The sequence below is a fragment of the Myotis davidii genome, unplaced genomic scaffold (assembly GCF_000327345.1).
Source record: "Myotis davidii unplaced genomic scaffold, ASM32734v1 scaffold1286, whole genome shotgun sequence".
NCBI classification, from domain to species: Eukaryota; Metazoa; Chordata; class Mammalia; order Chiroptera; family Vespertilionidae; genus Myotis; species Myotis davidii.
The window spans coordinates 823774-835448 of NW_006296619.1; the positions used below are offsets into that span (position 1 = coordinate 823774).

Here is an 11675-nt window from a genome sequence, read left to right on the forward strand (position 1 = left end):
CTACAGAACCTGGCGACCGAACCTGGCTGGAGAACCTGGAGAACGTGGCTGGAGAACCTAGCAAGAGAACAGGACACAGAACTTGGCTGGAGATTGTGGCTGATCGACTGAATGCTGCCTCCGTGTCATTCCTTCTTCGCCGACTCCGTCCACACCTTTGGGGACCCCTAGACCTGCTGGGGTTGGACCCCAGCACCCAACTACCCTGATCCAACCAGGATGAAAATTGCTCCACACCACCAACCAGACTTTCCCATGAGACCATTGTCTGGACTGCATAGAATTTAGGCATCCTGAAACAATGTGCCAAGGTCAAGTGAAACAATAGGTACCATGATGTATTGCCCTCCCCCTAAACTTCTCAATAAATAGCCACCTCCCTGTGTCTGGGTCTTCCCACTCTCCATAAACCCAACCCAGGCTCTTCCCATCACAAACCACTTCACTTCAACTTGGACAATCAAACACAAATTCTCTTTATTGTTTGGGTTTCGGTGGATTTAGAAAAGTTCTGCTGTTAGAAGCAACATTGGATCATTTTCCCTGGTGTGGGAGTGAGGAGGAGTCAGGCTAATATAAGTTAGTCTTTTTCATCGAAACTCTCCCTGCCATATCAAGTACACTATGTTTAACCTAATATTTCATACGTATTAGTGTATAATCCTTTAATGTATCGAGAAAGCAGCAGAGGAGAGGATAATCTCTACAGACCTACTGACCAGAGTGCACTTGCTGATCGTTAAGAGAAAGACCATAGAGAGAGAGAAGAGTAAGTCATAATGCTCAGAAACTATTACCTCTCTCTGGAAAATCTCGCAAGGCTCTACAGATCCACACACTGCGAGTTCCAGGAGAAGCCATCCTGGGCAGCCTGCAGCTGATGAGAGTGTCATGGAGCATGGAGGAACTAAACCATGTGGAGTACCTGGGGCTGCTTCAACCTGATACACCTAAGGGAAGCCAGCAGTGATTGAGTGCAGGGACCATGGTATTGAACATCCACACTGCCTCCCCAGAGCCCACTACTTTACTGATAATTACAATTATGTACGATTTATTCTTTCTCTCTGCCCACCCACCCATTGCTCCAGCCACATGTTGGTGCCCATCTGACACTTGTTTGTAGACCAGTGTCACAGAGGCACACAGTACCACTGGTTCCAGGTACAGGGCATGCGGATATGATGCAGATTGTAACTCATTTTCTGCATTATTTTGTTATTCTTGTCAGTGTGAGAATATATGGGGAAGCCAAGGTTTTTAAGAGCCTGGGTCTGGATATAGATGACATAGGAGATGAGGCCCTGCTTCCGGTACTCAGGCAGGGTGCCTGCCATGCGTATCTCTCCTGTCTGGTCCATCAGGTCCCAGCACACAGGGTTCCCCTCAGGCCCCAGCAGACAGAACGTGGGGAACTTCTGGATACAGCGCTCGATGAATCTCTGGCTCTTCTCATTGCCACCAAAATGCCAGAATTTATTCACCAGGGCAGCATGGGTAACATCCAGGGATGAGAGTTTAAACATTTCTTGATTGCTATGGAAGTTCCAAGAGAAAAGTAAAGTCCATGAGTACTTATTATATCTGTTCTTGTCTCTATTGTCTATGATACATTTCTGAAAACAATGATTTGGCTGCTTTGAAGAATATTGACCGTAGGGAAGCAGGAGTGAAAGCAGGAAGAGAAGTTGGGAGGCTACTTCAGGAATGGAAGATGTGAGTCCCATGACTTTTCTCAAACTTACATGGCCTTGGGTTTGCCATCACCAGGTGGTAAGTTATTTACATCCAACAGGGAAGGAATCAGTTTCTTTACAGTGTCAAGTTCTGCATAGAGAAAGCGCTCTGTGTGCTTGACTTTGAAGGATTTGCTGGCTGCGAGATTTTGTATCACCTCATTCAGGTTGGACTGGGAACCTAGATGGGGTTTAGAGGAGTCACACAATTATTTCAGTACATTTTCTGGTGAAGCTGTCCAGTAGAGTGGTAAATGTCTACATGTATAGTCTAAAAACCTATGTTCTGGCTTGGTACTGCCAATGTGTGATGGGTCATCTCATAGTCAGGATTTGTGCAATGAACATGCTCAGAGATTCATTCACAACCATGGTCATACCATTCGTGGCAATGCCAAGACTGGGACCAAGTTTTCTGGGCTAATTGAACATATTGTTTTCATAATCATAGGAGAGGCATTATAAAAACAGTAGTAGCCAACATCTCTTGTGTGCTTACTCTGTTCATAGTATGGCAGATTGTTTCAGGAATAACCCACAATGTGCCCATGTCTCTTTGTATCTTTTCCCTGGAATAGTCCCCTCCTGCATTGCATCTGACCTTGGCCCTATGGCTTGCTTTTGCCAATGGAAAAGAGTAAATTCGATGTAGGGAGAGGCTAAAGAGGGCTTGCACCATGGGCTTTATTTGTGTTCCTGGTTTTGTTGAGACCAACACCATATGGATAGGATTAGGGTAGTCAGCTGAGGACTTGTGCTCCTAGCATGCTGTCACCAATGTGGCCAGCATCAATAGCCAGAACTGTCATTTAGGCATGTGAGTGAGACCATGCTAGAGCAACTAGCCCATAGTCCATCCATTAACACCCTGCAGCCACATTAGTAAATCTGGATGAAACCAGCAGAAGAACTGTCTTGCAAAGCCCAGCCCAAATGTTGATTCACAGAATAATGAGGTTTGCTTTGCAGTCCAAGTTAATTGACACATCCAAGTATTATCCTAAGCCAGTGGTCAACAAACTGCTGCTCGCGAGCCACATGCAGCTCTTTGGCCGCTTGAGCGTGGCTTTCCACAAAATACCACGTGTGGGCACGCATGTACAGTGCAATTGAAACTTTGTGGCCCATGTGCAGAAGTCAGTATTTTGTGGAAAAGCCACACTCAAGGGGACAAAGAGCCGCATGTGGCTCGTGAGCTGCAGTTTGCCAACCACTGTGCTAAGCAATTCCTATTCAACATTTCACCTAATCTTTTCAATTCCCTGTGCTTTAGCTACCATTATCTTCATCCTATCTAATAAAAGACAAAAAGGGTAATTAATCGTACCTCTGCTACGCTTCCCATTGGCTAATCAGCAAGATATACAAATTAACTGCCAACAAAGAAGGCGGCCAGCAGCCACACAGCTGAAGCAAGCAGGAGGCTTGCTTGCTCCAGTGATGGAGGAAGCCAAAGTTCCCCGCCTGCTGCGGCCCGGCTCTCAACTCCAAAAGAAACAGCTCCAAAAGCCACAAAGTTTCAAATATAGAAGCCAAACAAACACCAGATACCTGCTTTCAGCCAGCCGCGGTCTCAGAGCTGGGAGCGCCAGTGACGGCAACAGAGTTTCAATTATAGAAGGTAAGTAAATACCAGAATTTAAAAAAAAAGAAAAAAAGGAGAGGCTGGGAGCTTCAGTCACCAGCCAGTCTGAAAACAGGGGTGTGACCAGCTGCAAACAGCCATCATCCCCTCACCCAGGTTGGCCAGGCACCCATGCGGGACCCCCACCCTGATTTGGGACACCCTTCAAGGAAACCAGCCAGCCCCCAGGCCTCTATCCTATATAGTAAAAGGGTATATGCAAACTGACCCTAACAGCAGAAAGACTGCAAATGACTGGTCACTATGACACACACTGAACAGTAGGGAGCAGACGCTTAATGCAGGATCTGCCCTCTGGTGGTCAGTGCACTTTCACAGTGAGGAGCTCTGCTCAGCCACAAGCCAGGTTGATGGCTGCCAGAACAGCAGTAGTAGTGGGAGCCTCTCCTGCCTCCTCGGCAGCACTAAGGATGTCCGACTGCAGCTTAGGTCTTCTCCCCGCTGGCAAGTGGACATCCTCCGAAGGCTGCTGGGCTGCCAGAGGGATGTCTGATTGCTAGTTTAGACTCAATCCCCCGGGGAGCAGGCCTAAGCCAGCAGGTGATCATCCCCCAAGGGGTCCCAGACTGCGAGAGGGCACAGGCTGGGCTGAGGGACTCCTCCCACCCCCAAGTGCACAAATTTTTGTGCACCAAGCCTCTAGTTTTTATATATTATCTCAGGGAACATATGTCATGTGGGTAAGATGATATAGCAAGTGACAGACAAATGCCATCCTAGGGAGTATGATTCTGGATGGCATGCTCATAACCATGATGGTTTCCTTAATGACCAAGAGGTGCTTTAGGCAGAACTTGTCATTCTTATTCCAGGCATGGAAAGCCTTGGGACCTGAGGAGAGCTCTGTTCTGGCACCCAATCAGCCTAGGCCCGTGGTCAGCAACCTGCGGCTCATGAGCCACATGCAGCTCTTTGGCCCCTTGTGTGTGGCTCTTTCTAAGCCTTAGGAGTACCCTAATTAAGTTAATAACAATGTACCTACCTATATAGTTTAAGTTTAAAAAATTTGGCTCTCAAAAAAATTTCAATCGTTCTGTTGATATTTGGCTCTGTTGACTAATGAGTTTGCCCACCACTGGCCCTAGGCAATTCTGGATATGTCTGCAAATATGGCATAAATTCTTGGCTATCAAGGAGTTATGTTGTTTCCCGTATGAAGCCCATTGTTTTGCAAGTTTGAGGGTGTTTTCCCCTATTACAGGCATATTCACAGCTGAGTAAAAAAACTGACAACAGGCTGATGCTCTGAAGTATGGAGAAAGATAAGAGTCATAGTGGAAATTATCAGGGCAGAGAAGTGAGTCAGCACACTTCCTACTCTTCTTACTTACTTTGGATCTGCAAATGCTGTTTCCAATTGATGACTTCTGGTGAGCCAAGCAATTCCTGACAGTTCTTGGGGTCCTTGGAGTAGATTTGGTAAGTATTGGTGTAATGATCCCAATTATCAACCATCTCCTGTTGTCATTGGTGATCGGGAAATAAAGCAAATTCCATGTAGTTCATGATTGCAATACTTTTTTTATTCCTTTACAATGTGATATATTTAAATACTAAAATATTGGTACTTTTATTGATGCATTACAATTATTTCTGAATCATTTAAATCGTGTAATCAAGATGAGAGACTCAAGTATTCAATTTATGATGCAAAATTTCAGAACAATACCATTTTTACCCATATATTGCATTAAAATATCAAATTAAACAAAGACATAACTACTTAGACAGCATTCTTCTGTATTTCCATCCTCCTCCTCAGGATGATCGACAAACAGTTGACAAGGAAAGCTTCTATTGCAAGAATAAATTTTACTACATTTGAAACAGTTGCAGAACACAAAAACTATGAACATGACAGTTTCAAATTTGGTTGTAGATTACTCTGGATTAAAATCTCCATCTATATTTAATGAAGCCAAAGAAGATGAAATCTGATTAGAAATGCATTCTTAAAACAATACTATGGTTATACTCATTGTAGTTCTAGAAGAACAAAGAAACTGCTTACTTAGAAAGATCCCCTAAAATTATTAAAAAACAGGTGAGATTGTTAAAAGAAGGAGGCACAGGAAAATATTACCAGGACTAGTGCAGAATTAAACAGCCTTTTTTTTTTTTTTTACATAGTTAGAAAATGTACAACATACACTCAATAAGCAATGATACCACTCACATATTTAAGATAAAAGTTATAATTATTTAATATATTTTATAATTTTATGTCAGTTCAGTTTTTGTTATTAACATAAATTTATTCATTTTATATATTGTCTAATTTAGTGGCTTTAGAAGTAATTTTTATTTGTCTGAAAGATATACTACTTGTATTTGTTATAAATTTATCATTTCATTGGATGTTTTAAAGTGAACTTATAATTTTTGTTTTTGATATTGAGTTGCACTAATTTTTAAATGTTTTCCCAAAATGTATATGGAAATTCTAGTATTATGAATTTACTTTTTAGAATCACCCCAACTCATTGTCCTTGCCCTTTCTATGTCCTCTTTTCCTTCTCAGCCTAAAAAATATATAATTATCTACAAAATATAGTTCAGGTAAAGGTTCCACTAAGATGTGCCTCTAAGCTTTTCCTGTGCCCTCCATCTTCAACCTCCACAGTTCAATCAGCTTCTGTCTGTGCTATTTCTGTATGTTGTGCATCATCTGTTATTACACACTTCTTATCAAATTGTAATTTACTTGCTTAGCCACCTTTTCCTCCAGAAGGTGAGCTACTTGAGGATGAGGATTTTTTCACCATCACCCTGATTTATTTCTCTGTTCCTTGGTTCTACATTGCCATGTGCATTGTAGGCACATATAGCAAATACAAGTGTATGATTCCACATCTGGCGTCCTACCTGTTCCTGAGGGCGGACAACCACTGTATTAAAATCGGGCCACTTGTCCACCAGGGCTTTTAGCTTGAATGGGTTTCCCTGGTTCATGTGGAAAACAGTCCCATAAACCTGTACATGATGAGAAAATGAGAAGGTCAGCTTATTAGGAAGAGATGGCCCAGTGCCCTGTTTGATCAGGATAAGAATTATTTCTATGGAGAGAAACCAAGATGGCATCATAGGTAAACACTGGAAATTGCTGCCTCGTACAACCACTTCAAAAATACAACTAAAAGACAAAACGGACATCATCCAGAGCCACAGGAAGGCTGGCTGAGTGGAAATTTACAACTAGAGGAAAGAGAAAAGCACACTGAGACTCAGAGGAGGTGCGGAAGTAAAGTGCAGAGGTACGGAGGTGCACATGGAAAGGGCTGGCAACTGAGGACGCGGTTGTCTTTGTCAATCAAGAGGGAGTCTCAACTGTGCTGAACTCCAGTTCCAGGTGAGTCTCTGGGAACACAGACTCATACGGGGAGAAACTAGACTGTCTGGCATCTGTCAGAACTCGAGGGCGGCTTTCTCTCAGAGGTGCTTGCAGCGATTACCTGGACACTGAGACTTGGGGCCTCTTAGGGTAGGACTGAGGATCAGCCATAGCTGTTTGCTCCACCCTGTTGATTCCCTGAGATCCTGCCCCTCCCAAGCTGTGCCCAGAGGCTTGTCATATGAAAGGCCTGTCCCTTTACAATTTTAAAATTACCTAACAAACTGTATTTAGGTAAGAGAGACCCAGAACTTCCAAAAGAAGTCCCAAGGCCCCACAGCACCTTGCATTACTTCACAGCTGGGCCTCATCTGGGAACCTCCAAACCCCAAACAAAGAAGAGGAATCTGCAGAGCTCTCCATAGCTCCTGCTGGGTAGCCTCGAGGCTGAGCCACTGGGCCCTATAGGACACCTAGCACAGAAAGCCACTCTATCAACACAGGGAAGTAGCTAAAATGAGGAGACAAAGAAACAGATCACAAATGACAGAAATGGAGTAAAGCAAACTACTGTGCACTTAGTAGAAAATGAAATCCAAGCAAGCATACCAGATATTCAGCCACCAAGAATGCCTGGAGATTTTGCCCAGCAAGGAGCTGCCCAACAAAAAACAGAATGCCAAACTTTGTGTTGCTCCAGTGAGGCTGGGATGGCCCTGTTGAGGTTGGGATGGCCCCAGTGAGGTCGGGATGGCCCCGGTGAGGCCAAAACATCCCCGGTGAGGTTGGGGCAGCCCCGGTGAGGTTGAAATGGCCCCGGTGAGGTTGGGACGGCCCTGGTGAGGCCGAAACGGCCCAGTGAGGTCGGAATGGCCCTGGTGAGGATGGCCCAAGTGAGGTCAGGACAGCCCTAATGAGATCGGGACGGCCCCGGTGAGGCCAAAACGGCCCTGGTGATGTTGGGACGACCCCAGTGAGTTGGGGATGGCACCGGTGAGGTTGAAACGGATAATAAAGACCAATATAAACTGATGAACAGGGATAGATGCAGAGGCAGAGCAGCATTGAATAGACTGTCAAACTACAGTGGGAAGCCTGGGGAGGGTTTGTGGGGGGCAGGTTAAGAGATCAACCGAAAGACTTATATGCATGCATATGAAAATAACCAATGGACACAAGACACTGGGGGGTAGGGGAGGCCATGACATCTTTATGGGCTGAGAACGCTCCAGTCCCTGTTGCATCTGTGCACTGTCCACCTCCACCTCCACCTCCACCTCCACCATCACCTCCACCTCCACCTCCAATTCCCACATCAGCTGATGTTAGTATCAATAAGGCTCATGATAGGAGGAAGCCTTTTTGACAAAGTATGGGCAGTTACACACCCATGTGGCTCCCTCCTCAGCTGACATCCATGTATAAGATGCCCCTCGAATTTTCAGTCTAACGATTATAAAAAAAATAGTGTTTTATACATGGAAAACTACGGTAGTTATATAATCCTTTTCTGCCAATCACTTCTGAATACAAATAAAAGTTTCCACCCAGAAAAAATCTCATTTAAACCATGTAACCCAGGAATTAGGGGCTATTGTCTCTCTCAACTGGCCTGCTTCTCACTTGAAGTGTATCCTATCTAATAAAAAAGTAATATGCAAATTAATTGTCACTCCAACACTAAGATGGCAGCTCCCATAGCCACAAGATGGCTGTGCCCATTCCTCTCAGCCCCACTGGAGTCCTCCAGTCCCGGGGACGGCCACTGAGAGCAGGGCCTGCTTGGCCGTCACCCGTGGTGACCCAGAAGTGGCCAAGCAGGCCTCCCAATCCCCAAGGTGGGCAGGGAGCGGGCCTAAGCCATCAGTAGGACATCCCCTGAGGGCTCCCAGTATGTGAGAGGGGGCAGGCTGGGCTGAGGGACCGCCCCCCCCCCGGGCCCCAGTGCATGAATTTCGTGCACCGGGCCCCAAGTCTTTTATAATTTCCTTAATTTTGTTTGCTTTAGAGTTAATTTACTCATTTTTTTTGCTAGTTTTAAAGGTGAAAGCTTAAAACATGGATTTGAGAACATTATCCTTTTATAATACAAGTACTGAATGCTATATATTTCCCACTTATCATTGCTTAAATTGCGTCCCAGAACTAGAAATGGTGTATTTCCATTTTCATTCCAATAAAGTATTTTCTCATTTTTTGTATGACACTAAAGCATGATTTATTTAGAAGTGTATTGTATAATTTCTAAATATGTAGGTATTTTCCAGATAATTCTCAGGTTTTGTGAAATTTTAAGTTTTATTTCATATTGTTTAAGGATATACTTTATATTATTTCAATTCTTTAAAAATGTTTTTAAATATCATCTATCTTGGCAAATGTCCAATGTGCATTTAAAAATAATATGTATTCCACTGTTGTTGAGAGAAGTATTCCATAAATATCAGTTAGTTCAAGTTGGCTCATAGTATTGTTCAGTTCTTCCATATCCTTACAGGTTTTATGTCTATTCTCTAAATTATTGAGAGAGGAGTGTTGGAGTCTTAAATTACATCTGTGGTTTACCTATTTCTTCTTTCAGTTTCATTAGATTTTACTTCATGTACTCTGAGTCTCTGTATACATTTTAGCATTTTTTTGGTCTTTTTGGTGAATTGATACCTTGATCATAATGCAATGACATTTATCACTGGTAATATTCTAGTCCCTTTGCAACATATATTATTGCAAAAAATAATAAATAAATAAACAACCAAAAAAACCCTCTCTTTGGTAAAAGATCATGTTCCATTTCTAAAACTAAATTTCTGTGTCACCTCAAATTGAACATAATACCTTTGGGATTGACAAAATAGAAATTGATCTGTTACTAATTTCAAAGAAGAATCATAATGGTTAATCTTTCATCAGTTACTTGATTGTTTAGAAAAAAAAATTTAAACATGAATGTGTTAGTTACAGCCAATTTTGAAATTCTGGAAACACTTCCATTGCTATCTGACATTACTCTTAGAAGGGCACAGGGAATGATCTTGGGTCATCACATAGCAAAGATCATAGTGGGTTTATATCATAGCATTGCCACTCACTACTGGTGTGGTTTTGGTCAAGCCATATAACTGAGCCTCCAGATCCGCTTTGGTTACATGGATATAATATACCTGCCTGGCAGCAAGATGATGTGAACGATGTGAGATGCAAGATGAGTGAGTGCCTGGAATAGAATAGGTGCTCAGTGAATGCTAATTCTCTTTCCCACCTTTTTCATAGGCAGTCACTATTCCTTTTTTTCCCCTAGAAGGTTCCACTCTCACCTTTAGGGCCTCAGGGAGGAATTTCCTCAAGGATTTCTCTAGCATCTGTAGCAATTGTGGGCCTTGTAATTGGAACATCTTGGCAGGTACCTTATCCTAAAGAGGGGATCAAGAAAATTCAAGGAATGAGAAGTGCTAGAAGACATACTAAGACACAAAGCAGACAGAGGAGGTGTTCTAACTAATGGTCTGGCCTTTATCCCAGTCATTTCACTGGTACCCATTCACTAACTCTTCGCCAACTCTAAGGAAGGATAAGTCTGGCAGAAAGCACAGATGCCTCTTTCTGAAATTATTTGTACTGTTTTTAAACTTTAAAAAATATTTCTGAAATTATTATTTTGATTTTTACATCATCCAGCATTCCAATAATTAAGGATTCACAGAGATTAAGAAATATGAATCATGAATGACCATCTTTGAGATTAAGCTTCCATTAGAAGTTATATGACATAGGGCAAGTTACTTAATTCCTCTGTTCCTTGGTTTTCTTCTCTATAAATGACAATGACTATAGTACCTGCACCACAGAGTAATTGAATAGTTAAATAAATCAGTACATGTAAGCTTCTTAGAACAGTGTCTGGGACATGGTAAGCACTCAATTAATGATTATAATCAGTATCCTGTTGATTATTATCATTAGTAGAAGCAACATTTAACCACACTGTCATCCAAAAAGTCTATTGAATGACTCTTTTTCTACACAAGAATTTGTGATGAGGTTTAAATGGGGGAAAATTCATGGAATCTGGCATATGGTAAATGAGACATTTAATTTTAAATCTTTACAGGGTGCCTGGCATGGAGTAGTATTCAGTATGTGTCAGTCATTTTTATTATTGTTATCACTTTAACTTAAATAAAGCATATATCTTTCCTTGCTTCTAGAGCAAAAAAAAAAAAAAATTTAAAGCGCCCTTATATAGGAGACAAATCAATGATGTAATGAAACATTTTCCAAACTCAACTGAAAAAAAATTAAAATTACTTAATCCTGGTTCTGGTATATTATTATTTAGAAGTTCTTAAGGGAATATGAGATGTATAATTATATATTTTTTAAAAAGTTCTCTGGGCTATTTTTATTACTGTTGTTCAGCTTAATTGAGATATAATTTACATACAATAAATCCTCAACAATACCTTTCAAATACGTAAAGCAAGAAGACTTGTAGAGCTAATTCTCAAAGCTGGCCAAAATGCTGGGGTCAAAGTGTATTTCAGTAGATGCAATTCTTTGGCAGATGGACAATTTTGAATTTTACCCAAGTCCTGTTATCCTGCAAAACCTGAATGATTAAAGAATTTCTTCCACCGAATTTGCATTTCTGAAATGACTCACTGCAAGGAACCAGCCTTCCCCCATCTGACTTAAGACACATGGTTGTCCTCCTTGTTCACCTCTAATAAAGCCAGATGCTGATGCTCCAAATTCCCAGTGTTTGTCTCATGAATGATTAGCTAACTGTGAATCCCCACTGACATTTCAGAACAAACTGCTTTTAACCAAACTTGAGTTCAGTTTCTCTCCTTCCCCTGGACTGAGTCAGCATATAACCCCATTCTTAGTCCCTACCAAGCAGAGGCTGAACTCAGGTTAAAACATTCTCTGAGCTGCTTCTCAGTCTTTGGGTCTGTCCCTTTTC

The 11675-nt window shown here is 42.1% G+C and overlaps 1 protein-coding gene across 7 annotated transcripts in view; it reads right to left on the bottom strand.

Annotated features, from left to right (window-relative positions):
* Positions 1–909: 909 nt before the first annotated feature.
* Positions 910–11675, bottom strand: part of LOC102769546 (glycine N-acyltransferase) — a 41086-nt gene continuing 30320 nt past the window's right edge. For 5 of the 7 annotated variants that reach the window (XM_006772103.2, XM_015569370.1, XM_006772102.1 and 2 more), the window contains 6 exons: positions 11173–11309; positions 10027–10122; positions 6247–6354; positions 4713–4839; positions 1746–1917; positions 910–1536 (listed from right to left, as the gene is read on the bottom strand). In XM_006772103.2, coding sequence (XP_006772166.1) covers positions 1134–1536; positions 1746–1917; positions 4713–4839; positions 6247–6354; positions 10027–10104 — 888 coding nt within the window. In that variant the 5' untranslated portion in view covers positions 10105–10122; positions 11173–11309 and the 3' untranslated portion in view covers positions 910–1133. The remainder of the gene's footprint in view (positions 1537–1745; positions 1918–4712; positions 4840–6246; positions 6355–10026; positions 10123–11172; positions 11310–11675) is intronic. The other 2 variants (XM_015569371.1, XM_015569372.1) reach the window with 2 other exon arrangements.